This window comes from Cherax quadricarinatus, chromosome 98 (assembly GCF_038502225.1).
Source record: "Cherax quadricarinatus isolate ZL_2023a chromosome 98, ASM3850222v1, whole genome shotgun sequence".
Taxonomy (NCBI): domain Eukaryota; kingdom Metazoa; phylum Arthropoda; class Malacostraca; order Decapoda; family Parastacidae; genus Cherax; species Cherax quadricarinatus.
The window spans coordinates 10057843-10072975 of record NC_091389.1 but is presented as its reverse complement, the minus strand read 5'-3'; the positions used below and the strand labels follow the sequence as shown (position 1 = coordinate 10072975).

General features: G+C 47.1%; 1 protein-coding gene across 1 annotated transcript in view; it reads right to left on the bottom strand.

The window, feature by feature from the left end:
• Positions 1 to 14848, bottom strand: part of LOC138855540 (uncharacterized) — a 62800-nt gene extending 47952 nt beyond the window's left edge. The window contains exon 1 of the mRNA XM_070105415.1: positions 14430 to 14848. Coding sequence (XP_069961516.1) covers positions 14430 to 14501 — 72 coding nt within the window. The 5' untranslated portion in view covers positions 14502 to 14848. The remainder of the gene's footprint in view (positions 1 to 14429) is intronic.
• Positions 14849 to 15133: the final 285 nt, after the last annotated feature.

Below are 15133 nucleotides of genomic sequence, written 5' to 3'. Positions count from 1 at the left end.
GCCCCCCCAGTCCACTAACCCCCGGGATGTGACCCAAAAGCCCCAAAAACCCCGGATGTGACCACCAGTCCATAACCCCCAACCCCCAGTTTTTGGTGGCCCACACCAGCCCACAACACCCGGATGCCCACCCCCAGTCCACTAACCCCCAGGATTGCCCCACCCCCAGTCCCAACACCCAGGTTTGGGTTTTGGGGCCCCACACCAGTCCACTAACACCCAGGATTGACCCACACCAGTCCACTAACCCCCGGGAATGACCCACACCAGTCCACAAAAACACAGTTTGAACAAGTCACTAACCCCCGGATTGCCCCACCCAGCCCATCCCCGGGGGCCCAGAAAAAGGGACCCACCAGTCCATAACACCCGGGATGTGACCCACCCAAATCCACAAACCCCGGGTTTGCCCAAAACCAGTCCATAACCAGGTTGTGACCCACCAGTCCACAAACACCCAGGTTTGACCCACACAGTCCAAACCCCAAGGATGTGCCCCACACCAGTCCACTAACCCCCAGGATGTGACCCACACCCCCGGGTTCCCACTACACAGGATGTGACCCACCCATCCATAACACCCAGGATGCCCCCCAGTCCATAACCCCCAGAATGCCCCCGTCCACTACCCCCAGGAGGGCCCCACCCCATAACACCCAGGATGGCCCCAAGTCCACTAACCCCCGGATGGACCCCACCAGCCCACTAACCCCCAGGAGGGCCCCACACCAGTCCACTAACACCAGGATGCCCCCCCCAGTCCATAACACCCAGGATGGACCACCCAGCCCACTAACACCCAGGATGTGCCCCCCAGTCCACTAACACCCAGGAGTGACCCACACCAGTCCACTAACCCCCGGATGAAAAGCCCAACACCACCCCCCTAACACCCAGGATGGACACCCCCAACACCAGTCTACTAACACCCAGGATGTGACCCACACCAGTCCACAAACACCCAGGATGTAAGCCACACCAATCCACTAACACCCAGGATGTGACCCACACCAGTCCACTAACACCCAGGATGTGACCCACACCAGTCCACTAACACCCAGGATGCCACCCACACAAGTCGACTATCACCCAGGTACCTACTTACTGCTAGGTGAACAGTGACAGCAGATGCCTTAAGGAAACCCATCCTAATGTTCCCACCCGTACCCGGGATCGAACCCGGACTCATTGTGTGAGGTGAGTGTGCTATCAACCCAGCAACAGAACACTAGATAGGTACTGATAATGATCACCTCAGTAGGTTCCAGGAGACTCACCTTGACAGGTTCTCTGAGGATATTGGTGGTCATTTCCGTTTGGGTTAACTATTTCTGTTGGTATTTTGTACCGACATGGTCCAGTGGTCTATCAGAGTGGTCCTGAATCTCTGGTGTTTGGTTAATACTGTTCCAGCAGGTATTTACTAGGTTTAAAGTCTACTACACCAGGGTCATTAAGACTGGTTGGTTGGTTAATCTATCTACCACACCAGGGTCATTAAGACTGGTTGGTTGGTTAATGGGGTTTAAAGTCTATCTACTACACCAGGGTCATTAAGACTGGTTGGTTGGCTAATGGGGTTTAAAGTCTATCTACTACACCAGGGTCATTAAGACTGGTTGGTTGGCTAATGGGGTTTAAAGTCTATCTACTACACCAGGGTCATTAAGGCTGCAGGTCACCTGTACACTACCACTCAAGAATACTTTAATACCTAAAATACTGATTAATGTAAACTACCAGTGTATATACACTGAGATATACACCTCTCAGTGTATATACACTGAGATATATATACCTCTCAGTGTATGTACACTGAGATATACACCTCTTAGTGTATATACACTGATATATACACACGTCTCAGTGTATATACACTGATATATACACACGTCTCAGTGTATATTCGGCAACTCCGGCCGGAAATGTCTTCAAGACATGTGCAGACAGCATCAGCAGACTGACCACTGTCTGCACTCTCAGCCCACTGTCTGCACTCCCGAGTCTTGCTGGTTTGCTGAACTCTAAACCATCATGGAGTCAAATACACAGCTTTGAGATTGGGTATGATAGTGTTTCAAGACGTCTGAAGTCAGTGATAGCAGGGAGGCGGAGCCAGGAGCTATGAATCGACCAATGCAATAGAAAATAAGGGTGGAGGCAGGTGCACACACATACACACACACACACACACACACACACACACACACACACACACACCAACACACACACACACACACACAACGATTGAAGATATGAAGGTGATAGGCGAGGGGGACATGACCCAGGTGGCAAATTTCCGGAGAATTGGGTGGTTCACAAAGAAAAGGAATCGGCCTCTCAAAGTAATTTTCAAGGCAGAATCAACCCGAACCATGATCCTGCAGGAGAAAGCACGGCTGAGAGGCAAGCAGGAGTTCCGGAGTGTGTACCTCGATCGAGACAGAACACAGAACGAAAGGAAGACAATGAAAGAGCAAGTTCAAAAACGAAAGGAGAAATGGAAGGAAATGAAAAAGGAGAACAGAATAACCCAGGATCAAATGGAAGGACAAGCGCACCCCCAGAAACACCTGCAGAAGGACTCCAGCCACGACACCCCCAAGGCAACTGAACAATCCAAACCAACCATCACACACCGATCCCTCTGTTTCCACCCCCCGCACCACAGTTACAGTATTAGAACAGAAGTTGAAGGTTTGGTACACAAATGCAGATGGATTAACGAATAAACATGAGGAATGGCAAGAAAGAATCAATGAGAAGTCCCCAGACATCATAGCAGTTACAGAAACAAAACTCACGGAGACAATAACAGATGCAATCTTCCCACCAGGATACCAGATCATGAGGAAAGATAGAAGGGGCAGGGGGGGAGGTGGGGTTGCTCTGCTCGTAAAAAACAGATGGAAATTCGAGAAAATGGAAGGCATAGATGAGACAGGAGAAAGAGACTACATAGCATGTACACTTGAGTCTGGGGAACACAAAGTGGTCATTGCAGTGATGTATAATCCACCACAGAACTGCAGGAGGCCGAGAGAGGAATATGAAGAGAGCAACAGAGCAATGGTGGACACACTTGCTGAGGTGGCAAGAAGAGCTCACTCCAGCAGAGCAAAGTTGCTGGTTATGGGGGATTTCAACCACAGGGAGATTGACTGGGAAAACCTGGAGCCACATGGGGGTCCCGAAACATGGAGAGCCAGGATGTTGGACGTGGTGCTGGAAAACCTCATGCACCAACATGTTAAGGACATTACCAGAGTGAGAGGGGAGGATGAACCAGCAAGATTGGACCTTGTGTTCACCCTGGGCAGCTCAGACATTGAGGACATCAAGTATGAGAGTCCCCTAGGAGCTAGCGACCACGTGGTTCTGTGCTTTGAATACATAGAGCTGCAAGTGGAGAGAATAACAGGAGTTGAATGGGAAAAGCCTGACTATAAAAGAGGGGACTAAATAGGGTTGAAGAACTTCCTGTGGGAGGTCCAGTAGGACAGAGAACTGGCAGGAAAGCCAGTAAATGAAATGATGGAATATGTAACAACAAAATGCAAGGAGGCAGTGGAAAGGTTTATTCCCAAGGGCAACAGTAACAACAACGGGAGGACCAGAACGAGCCCCTGGTTTACCCGACGGTGTAAGGAGGCAAAAACAAAATGCAATAGAGAATGGAAAAAGTACAGAAGGCAGAGAACACACGAAAATAGGGAGATCAGTCGCAGAGCCAGGAATGAGTACGCACAGGTAAGGAGGGAGGCCCAACGACAGTATGAAAATGACATAGCATCGAGAATCAAGACTGACCCGAAACTGTTGTATAGCCACATCAGGAGGAAGACAACAGTCAAAGACCAGGTGATCAGATTAAGGACAGAAGGTGGAGAACTCACAAGAAATGATCAGGAGGTATGTGAGGAGCTGAACAGGAGATTTAAGGAAGTTTTTACAGTAGAGACAGGAAGGGCTGTGGGAAGACAGCACAGAAGGGAACATCAAGAGGGAATATACCAACAGGTGTTGGATGACATACGAACAACTGAGGAGGAGGTGAAGAAGCTCCTAAGTGACCTTGACACCTCAAAGGCAATGGGACCGGACAACATCTCCCCATGTGTCCTTAGAGAAGGAGCAGAGATGCTGTGCGTGCCTCTAACCACAATCTTCAACACATCCCTTGAAACTGGGCAACTACCTGAGAAATGGAAGACAGCTAATGTAGTCCCCTTATTTAAGAAAGGAAACAGAAACGAGGCACTAAACTACAGACCTGTGTCTCTGACATGTATTGTGTGCAAAGTCATGGAGAAGATTATCAGGAGGAGAGTGGTCGAACACCTGGAAAGGAACAAGATTATAAATGAAAACCAGCATGGGTTCATGGAAGGCAAATCTTGTATCACAAACCTCCTGGAGTTTTATGACAAGGTAACAGAAGTAAGACATGAGAGAGAGGGGTGGGTAGATTGCGTTTTCCTAGACTGCAGGAAGGCCTTTGACACAGTTCCCCACAAGAGATTAGTGCAGAAGCTGGAGGATCAGGCGCATGTAAAAGGGAGGGCACTGCAATGGATAAGGGAATACCTGACAGGGAGGCAGCAACGAGTCATGGTACGTGAAGAGGTATCACAGTGGGCGCCTGTTACGAGTGGGGTCCCACAGGGGTCAATTCTAGGACCAGTGCTATTTTTGATATATGTGAACGACATGATGGAAGGAATAGACTCTGAAGTGTCCCTGTTCGCAGATGACGTGAAGTTGATGAGAAGAATTAAATCGGACGAGGATGAGGCAGGACTGCAAAGAGACCTGGACAGGCTGGACATGTGGTCCAGTAACTGGCTTCTCGAATTCAATCCAGCCAAATGCAAAGTCATGAAGATTGGGGAGGGGCAAAGAAGACCGCAGACAGAATATAGGCTAGGTGGACAAAGACTACAGACCTCACTCAGGGAGAAAGACCTTGGGGTGACCATAACACCGAGCACATCACCGGAGGCACACATCAACCAAATAACCGCTGCAGCATACGGGCGCCTGGCAAACCTGAGAATAGCGTTCCGATACCTTAATAAGGAATCGTTCAAGACTCTGTACACTGTGTATGTTAGGCCCATACTGGAGTATGCAGCACCAGTCTGGAACCCACACCTGGTCAAGCACGTCAAGAAGTTAGAGAAAGTACAACGGTTTGCAACAAGGCTAGTCCCAGAGCTCAAGGGAATGTCGTACGAGGAAAGGTTAAGGGAAATCGGACTGACGACACTGGAGGACAGAAGGGTCAGGGGAGACATGATAGCGACATACAAGATACTGCAGGGAATAGGCAAGGTGGACAGAGATAGGATGTTCCAGAGAGGGGACACAGAGACAAGGGGTCACAACTGGAAGCTGAAGACTCAGACGAGTCACAGGGACGTTAGGAAGTATTTCTTCAGTCATAGAGTTGTCAGCAAGTGGAATAGCCTAGCAAGTGAAGTAGTGGAGGCAGGAACCATACATAGTTTTAAGAAGAGGTATGACAAAGCTCAGGAAGCAGAGAGAGAGAGGACCCAGTAGCGATCAGTGAAGAGGCGGGGCCAGGAGCTGAGTCTCGACCCCTGCAACCACAATTAGGTGAGTACAATTAGGTGAGTACACACACACACGCACAACACACAGGTAGGACTACAAAGAGACCTGGACAGACTGGACACCTGGTCCAGCAACTGGCTTCTCGAATTCAACCCCGCCAAATGCAAAGTCTTGAAGATCGGGGAAGGGCAAAGAAGACCGCAGACGGAGTATAGGCTAGGTGGCCAAGGACTGCAAACCTCGCTCAAGGAGAAAGATCTTGGGGTGAGTATAACACCGAGCATGTCTCCGGAGGCACACATCAACCAGATAACTGCTGCAGCATATGGGCGTCTGGCAAACCTGAGAACAGCGTTCCGATACCTAAGTAAGGAATCTTTCAAGTCACTGTACACCGTGTACGTCAGGCCCATACTGGAGTATGCAGCACCAATTTGGAACCCACACCGGGTCAAGCACGTTAAGAAATTGGAGAAAGTGCAAATGTTTGCAACAAGATTAGTTCCAGAGCTCAGGGGAATGTCCTATGAAGAAAGGTTGAGAAATCTGCCTGACGACACTGGAGGACAGGAGGGATAGGGGAGACATGATAACGACATACAAAATACTGCGTCGAATAGAGTGGACAGAGAAAAGATGTTCCAGAGAGGGGACACAGAAACAAAGGGTCACTCTTGGAAGTTGAAGACTCAGATGAGCCACAGGGATGTTAGGAAGTATTTCTTCAGTCACAGAGTTGTCAGGAAGTGGAACTGTCCTGGCGAGTGATGTAGTGGAGGCAGGAACCATACATAGCTTTAAGACGAGGTATGATAAAGCTCATGGAGCAGGGAGAGAGAGGACCTAGTAGCATTCAGTGAAGAGGCAAAGCCAGGAGCTAAGACTCGACCCCTGCAACCACAAATAGGTGAGTACACACAAAACTAGTCCCGGAGCTAAGGGGTACGTCCTACGGGAAGAGGTTAAGGAAACTCGACCTGACGACACTGGAGGACAGGGATGAGAACATGATAACGACATATAAAATACTGAGAGGAATTGACAAGGTGGATAGTAGCAGAATATTTCACAGATGTGACGCATCAACAAGGGGAACAGGGACACAAAAACAAGGGGGAAAACAACAAGGGGACACACAACAGGGACACAAACGGGGGACACAAACAAGGGACACAAAACAGGACACAACGGGGGACAAAAAACAAGGGGACACAAACGGAGAAAAGAACAGGGACACACAAGGGGACACAAAAAAGGGGACAAAACAAAAAGGGGGACACAACAAAAAGGGGGACACCCACGGAGACACAGAAACACGGAACACAGCAAAAAGGGTCGTTAAAGTTAAGACTCAATGATCACAGGGATGTTGGGAAAGTATTTCTTCGACGGGTTTGTCGGGAAATTGGTTTTTTTAGTGTTTAGTGGGCAACAACATAGTTTTAAAGAAGGTTGATAAAAGCTAGGGAGCAGGGAGAGAGGGACCGGTATAAAGGGAAGCGGGGCCCAGGGGGACTCGACCCCTGCAAGCATAATTATGAGTACTAGCGTTAAAAGTTTGAAGACAATCGGATGAACCGTTCTAAAAATGGAAAACTTTTTGGAATCCGGGTGAATTCGTAAACAACAGTAACATCAAAAACCCAGGAAACATCCCGTAACAACCCAAAAGAAACGTAAAAAACCAGCATAACAGCGCAGCAAAGCGGTAACACACAACGGCACACAACGGTACACCCGGTAAAAAGGCAGGGCTCCCAGCAGAAAAATCACGCAACAACCGTAACATAAAACGGGCATCAAAACGAAAACACAGAAAACCAGTTCTAACGGTAACGCAGTGCATCACAAAAACCATAGAAATGGTAACACCGGAAACAAAACGCTAAACGGGAATAACACGAGCAAAAAGGGGCATCAGCAAGGTATAAACGGAAAGGAACGCATAAACAAAACATAAAATGTCAAAAAGGGCAACAACAGGGCATCAAAACGAAACACCCCGAAAAACGGGGCATAAACAGAAAACAAAACGGTAATCGGACATAAACAACGGAAACCCAACAGATAACAACGGTAACAAAACACAGTAAGCAAAAAAACGGTCTTTAACCGTCATCAAAAACAGAAACACCCCGGCAACAACGGAAACAAAAAACGACACACAGCGTAACACAAGGGGGCATCAAACTACACCCAAACGGTAACAACGGAAAAAACGTACTCAAAACGGAAACAACAACATAAAAACAACGGTAAAAACAACCTAAATCAACAAACATAAGCATCAACACAGTGCCCCCGGGGTCATAACATCGGAAAGCTAACTGGAAGGCAAACAAAAACGAAACATCACAACGTCTCAAAAACGGAAACCAAAAACGGAAACATCAGCAACGTAACAACCAGTGCATAAAAACGGTAACAAAACAACAGTCCAACGGAAACCCAAAGCAACAAGGTAACTCAGAAACAGTACGCAACGGTAAAACCCAAAGCATCACAACGAAACAAACACGTGCATCACAACGTACACCCAAAAACCCCATCAACACGGTAAAACACGGAAACACGGGCAAGGGGTACAAAATACATACAACAACGGTCCAAATCACCCAACCCAAACCAAAGAGCAAAAACGTCAACGGGGGGGCGCACGGGTGGAAAGAAGGGGAAGCATAACGCAGTGGAACTGCATCAGCAACAGGGAAAACAAGGGTACAAAACCCCGGGTCACAACGGTAAACCAACCCCGGTAACAGCAACTAACACAACGGAAAAGGGTCACCCAAAAACGCCCACTCGCGGACATCCGGGGGCACCCGGGCAGTCCCAAGCAACGGTCACAACGGTAGCATCAGAAACGGTAGCACAACAGACACAACAGCGTAAACAAGGTAACACAGAAAGGGCATAAACAACAGTAACTAGCCGGGCATAGCACAACAACGGGACAACCGGTAACATCACAGGGGGCATAAACAAACCCAAAAAACAACGGTAAACAACAGCGGTAACAGCAGTAACCAATAAACAACAACGGAACATCAACAACAGAAACATCAGAAAAGTACATCAACAGCCCCCGAAACATAAACAACGGTAACAAAGCCCCATGTGTTCGGACGGTCATTTAACAATGATGGTGCTTGAATTTAGGAGGCGGTTGTGAAGGGTGGGAAGTAGAGTAAAAGGGTGGGAAGTCCTTTGGGAAAAAGGTTGGGAGCCCATTTGGGGTGGGAGACCATAAATTCCTTGAAAATTAGGTTATTATACAAGTTTGGGAAGTCCTTGTAAAGGGGGGAGTGCCTTGACAAGGTGGAAGTATGAGTAAAAGGGTGGGAGACCTTGGAAAAGGATGGAAAATTTGTTTGGTTTTGGTGGGGGATCCTTGTAAAGTTATCCTTACAAGGGTGGGAAAGTTTGGGGTAAAAAAGATTGGGAGTTTTTTAAAGGGGGGGGAAAAGTCTTGGGTTTGTCAGGGGGGAGTCCTTAGTAGGGTGGGAATCCTTGGTCCCGGGGTGGAATTTTAACAGGGGGGAATTGGGAAAAAGGGGGGGGCTGAAAAGGTAAACAAAGACAAAACCCCTTGTCAGGTGGGCCTTGGTCGGGGTGGGAGTCCCTTAGTACAGGGGGGAAAGCCCCTTGTAAAGGGGGAAGGGTTGTACAAGGGGGGAAAGTGCAGTAAAAGGTGGGAGTGCCTTTAAATGGAATTATACAAGGGATTTTAGTCAAGGTGGGAATTTAAATCAAGGTGGGAAAATCCTTATAAAAGAGGGGAAAGTACCTTAGTACAAGGTGGGAATGTCAGGGTGGAGTGCTTGGGTCGGGGGGAAGTGTTGTCAGGGTGGGGTGTAGTACAGTTGGGGGTTTGGCAGGGGGGGTCCTTGTACAGGGTTTTGGGAAAGTGCCTTGTAATGGGATACCTTAGTAAAGGGGGGAGTCCTTAGTACGGTGGGAATGTAGTACAGGGGGGGAAGTCCCTTGGTACCAAGGTGGGAATCCCTTTGGGTGGGAGGTTTGGTAAAAGTTGGGAAAGTCCAGTCAGGGTGGGTTTTTGTCAAGATTGGGGGAGTACCTTGGTAAAAGGGGTGGGAGTAGGTAAAGTTGGGAAGGGGGGGGCCTTGTACAAGATTGGAGTACCTTAGTAAAAGATTGGGGTTTAGTCAAGGGGGAAAGGGTATTTAAAGGGGGGAGTACCTTGTACAGGAGGGGGAGTCCTTAGTACAGGGGGGGAAGAAATGGTCAAGGTGGGAGTATTGAGTAAAAGTTGGGAGTCCTTGTACAAGGGGGAAGTCCTTATCAGGTGGGAGATTAGTAAAGGTGGGACCTTTAAAATTTTGTAAAAGGGGGGAAAGTACCCCAGTCCCAAGTTGGGAAGTGCCAAAATTTTAAGGGGGGGAAGTTAGTCAATTGGGGGTCCAGTGGGGGGAATGGTGGGAGTCCTTGTGGTTTAAGGTGGGGGGATACCGTGCTGGGAGTACTTAAAAGGGTGGGAAAGTCCTTTTAAAAGGGTGGGAAAGTCCTAAAGTACAAGTTTGGGAATACCTTAGTACAAGTTGGGATTGGGTACGGGGGGATTTAAAACAGTACAAGGGGGGAAGTATTGGACAAGGTGGGAAGTCCCTTAGTACAAGGTTTTGGAGTACCTTGCAAGGTGGGAGTACTTGTACAGGTGGGAGTACCTAGTAAAGGGGGAGTACCTTAGTACAAGGTGGGAAGTACCTTAGTACAAGGTGGGAAGTACCTTAGTACAAGGTGGGAAAGCCTCGTACTGGAAGTACCCCCCGGGCCATTGGCTGTACAGGGAAAATTCATTGTATAACAGGGGTGTATATCTCGATAATTAGGGGGATACCCCTTTATTAACTAAATGTATATCTCAAGTATTTACATTAGAATGTATATTCATATACATCAGGGTTTCCTTCACTTTTACTATTTAAACGCGGGAATGAAAGGTTAGAGGAATCCCAATACCCCCACATTACCAACCCAATAAACATTTTTTGCTATCACCCATTTTCCTGCGTTCCCCTCAATTGGGGATTATTTGCAGGTCCAATCTGCAACATTTCCTTCAACGGCCCCCGGTCAGGGCTACAACCTCCTCTAGCACTAACTGTAGTGCCAACACCATCAACTAGACTGTGGCACTGTTAACTTCCTCTAGCACTAACTGTAGTGCCAACACCATCAACTAGACTGTGGCACTGTTAACTTCCTCTAGCACTAACTGTAGTGTCATCACCATCAACCAGACTGTGGCACTGTTAACTTCCTCTAACAGTAACTACGGTGCCAACACCATCAACCAGACTATGGCACTGTTAACCTCCTCTAGCACTAACTACAGTGCCATCACCATCAACCAGACTGTGGCACTGTTAACCTCTTCTAACAGTAACTACGGTGCCAACACCATCAACCAGACTGTGGCACTGTTAACCTCCTCTAACAGTAACTCCAGTGCCACCATCAACCAGACTGTGGCACTGTTAACCTCCTCTAACACTAACTATAGTGCCAACACCATCAACCAGACTGTGGCACGGTTAACCTCCTCTAACAGTAACTACGGTGCCAACACCATCAGCCAGACTGTGGCACTGTTAACCTCGTCTGACAGTGACCATAGTGCCATCACCATCAACCAGGCTGTGGCACTTAGCCTCATCTAACAGTGACCACAGTGCCATCAACAACCAGACTGTGGCACTGTTAACCTTGTCTGAGAGTGACCACAGTGCCATCACCATCAACCAGACTGTGGCACTGTTAACCTCTAACAGTGACAACAGTGCCACAACCATCAACCAGACTGTGACACTGTTAACCTCCTCTAACAGTGACCTCAGTGCCATCATCAACCAGACTGTGGCACTGTTAACCTCCTCTAACAGTGACCTCAGTGCCATCATCAACCAGACTGTGGCACTGTTAACCTCCTCTAACAGTGACCTCAGTGCCATCATCAACCAGACTGTGGCGCTGTTAACCAACCAGACTGTTAACCTCCTCTAGCACTAACTATAGTGCCAACACCATCAACCAGACTGTGGCACTGTTAACCTCCTCTAACAGTAACCACAGTGCCATCGTCAACCAGACTGTGGCACTGTTAACCTCCTCTAACAGTAACCACAGTGCCATCATCAACCAGACTGTGGCACTGTTAACCTCCTCTAGCACTATCTATAGTGCCAACATCATCAACCAGACTGTGACACTGTTAACCTCCTCTAACAGTAACCACAGTGCCATCATCAACCAGACTGTGGCACTGTTAACCTCCTCTAGCACTAACTATAGTGCCAACACCATCAACCAGACTGTGGCACTGTTAACCTCTAACAGTAACCACAGTGCCATCATCAACCAGACTGTGGCACTGTTAACCTCCTCTAACAGTAACCACAGTGCCATCATCAACCAGACTGTGGCACTGTTAACCTCCTCTAACAGTAACCACAGTGCCATCATCAACCAGGCTGTGGCACTGTTAACCTCCTCTAACAGTAACCACAACGCCATCATCAACCAGACTGTGGCACTGTTAACCTCCTCTAACAGTAACCACAGTGCCATCATCAACCAGACTGTGGCACTGTTAACCTCCTCTAACAGTAACCACAGCGCCATCATCAACCAGACTGTGGCACTGTTAACCTCCTCTAACAGTAACCACAGTGCCATCATCAACCAGACTGTGGCACTGTTAACCTCCTCTAACAGTAACCACAGTGCCATCATCAACCAGACTGTGGCACTGTTAACCTCCTCTAACAGTAACCACAACGCCATCATCAACCAGACTGTGGCACTGTTAACCTCCTCTAACAGTAACCACAGTGCCATCATCAACCAGACTGTGGCACTGTTAACCTCCTCTAACAGTAACCACAGCGCCATCATCAACCAGACTGTGGCACTGTTAACCTCCTCTAACAGTAACCACAGCGCCATCATCAACCAGACTGTGGCACTGTTAACCTCCTATAACAGTAACCACAGTGCCATCATCAACCAGACTGTGGCACTGTTAACCTCCTCTAACAGTAACCACAGCGCCATCATCAACCAGACTGTGGCACTGTTAACCTCCTCTAACAGTAACCACAGTGCCATCATCAACCAGACTGTGGCACTGTTAACCTCCTATAACAGTAACCACAGTGCCATCATCAACCAGACTGTGGCACTGTTAACCTCCTCTAACAGTAACCACAGCGCCATCATCAACCAGACTGTGGCACTGTTAACCTCCTCTAACACTAACCACAGTGCCATCATCAACCAGACTGTGGCACTGTTAACCTCCTATAACAGTAACCACAGTGCCATCATCAACCAGACTGTGGCACTGTTAACCTCCTCTAACAGTAACCACAGCGCCATCATCAACCAGACTGTGGCACTGTTAACCTCCTCTAACAGTAACCACAGTGCCATCATCAACCAGACTGTGGCACTGTTAACCTCCTCTAACAGTAACCACAGCGCCATCACCGTCAAAATCTTGAACTGATAAAAGTCAATAACTAGCCAAATATCTTCTCAACACACACACCTAGGTGTCACATGTGTCTAATTCATCAATGATGCTCACATGTGTCGTTACGAACACACAGGTGTTCACTGTCTTCACACCTCTATGAGCAAGTTTACAAAGGTGCCAGAGTGGCACTGGTCTAATGAACCAAAAACTTAACCTACCGGAATTTCGCTGTGAACAATTAGGCATTACAATATATCCTTCCCAAAATTAGGTCAACCAGGCTGTTAGTACAGTAAATCCATTTCCATAGATGTGGTTTCAGCGTCTGTGCAGACATATATCGTATATTCCGGCATATAAGACGCACATTTATAATCATGTAAGACGATATATCCAGACAGTTGTAATATAACGTTAGTAAACAACTGCTATAATGTAACACAGAGACATCCCTTAACCCTGACCTTTAGCATATAAGACGCAGTATGATTTTCCGGTATATAAGGCGCACCCTTTTGCAGGAGTAAAAGGGTGCGCCTTATATGCCGGAAAATACAATATACTCCCACTCAAAAAACATAATTTTTTTTTTTTGTATTTATAAATAAGCTCTGCAATACCCCCTTCCCAAGAAATGGTTCAACCTGACTGTTAGTTCTGTAAATCAGTATTTACATAAATCTGTCTTATTTACAAAAATCTGTCTATGTATTTAAATAGATGCATTTGTACGGTCACTCAAAATTTTGATCGACACCATGCCCAGCCCTTCTAGGGTAGGGTAGGTGCCTGAGCCCGAGCCTTTAGCTCATAAGACTGTCATTCCCATTAGTCCCCTTGGGGCGGGGATGGCAGACCAGAGAGGCCTAGCTTGTGGCTAGGCCTGGGGACAGTTGGTCCCAGAAGCTAGGCCTGGGGACAGTTGGTCCCAAAGATGAGGAGGTACTTGTGCCTCCTCCCATGGGAGACTTAGGTCTCAGACACTCCCTAAAGAGGGAGCCAAGGCCGGGCCACCACTTGGAAAAGGCCCGGGCCGGGAGAATACCGGCGAATCTTTAATAATAATAATAATAACACTCAAAATTGACCTTTAAATGTCCTTTTGTTTACGTAATGGGACTAGATTCAATGGACTTTAGAAATAATGGGGTGAAAATCTAATGGGTAATTTGTAAATCGTATTTACAGTGTTAGATAATACTACAAGGTGTTTCAAATTAATGGATCCGATTTTGAAGCAGTTTGCCTTGAAATTAGGTCAATATATTTGAAACACCCCGTATAGGGAGGTCACATTATCATATTAGTCCGTTAAATCGAGGTTTACCTTTGTAAAACTTAAGTTGCAACTTACCTCAGCTGTTGCAACGATGAATGCAACAATGGAAGCAACTTGTCTCCACTTTTTCTTCCATTTATTCTCCATTATCTTCCAGCCAAACAAAATTTGCAACCCGTTTTCTTTGACTCGAAATCTTTTTTCAGGGGAAACTACTCAAGATTTCCTTTCGTCAGAAATCCATCCATTTAACAGTTCCAGGAGTCCAGGAGATGGGTTGTGGTGCGGGTCACGTGGTTGATATACAAGTTGACTTTGAGTTGAAGTGTCCGAACTCTTGTTTATAATGTTAATGGCGTTTTTCGGGGAAGAATATTGATTTCAGAGAGTAGTTTTTTGTCAGAATTCCAGGGCGTAGAAATTGCACTCGCTTTGTACTTTAAAATTAACTGTTTCTTCTGGCAGTCTTTTATTATATAAAATTATTAAATGTACATAAACTGCAAATATAATTTATATTATAATGGTGAGTGAGTATAAGTTATAGATTTATTCAAAAAAATATATAATATAATGCTACCTATGTTTATATTTTTTACAGAAAGATAAAATATAAAATAACTGAAATAGAGTAAGAGCCTGAGCTTGCTGCCATCTGCAGCTCATAAGACTGCCATCCCCACGAGCCCCTTTGTGGGGCGGGGCAGATGGCAGACGGCAGACCAGAGGTCTAGCTTCTTCCTACGAGCCCCGTGAGGGCGGGGACTGTGGCTAGGCCT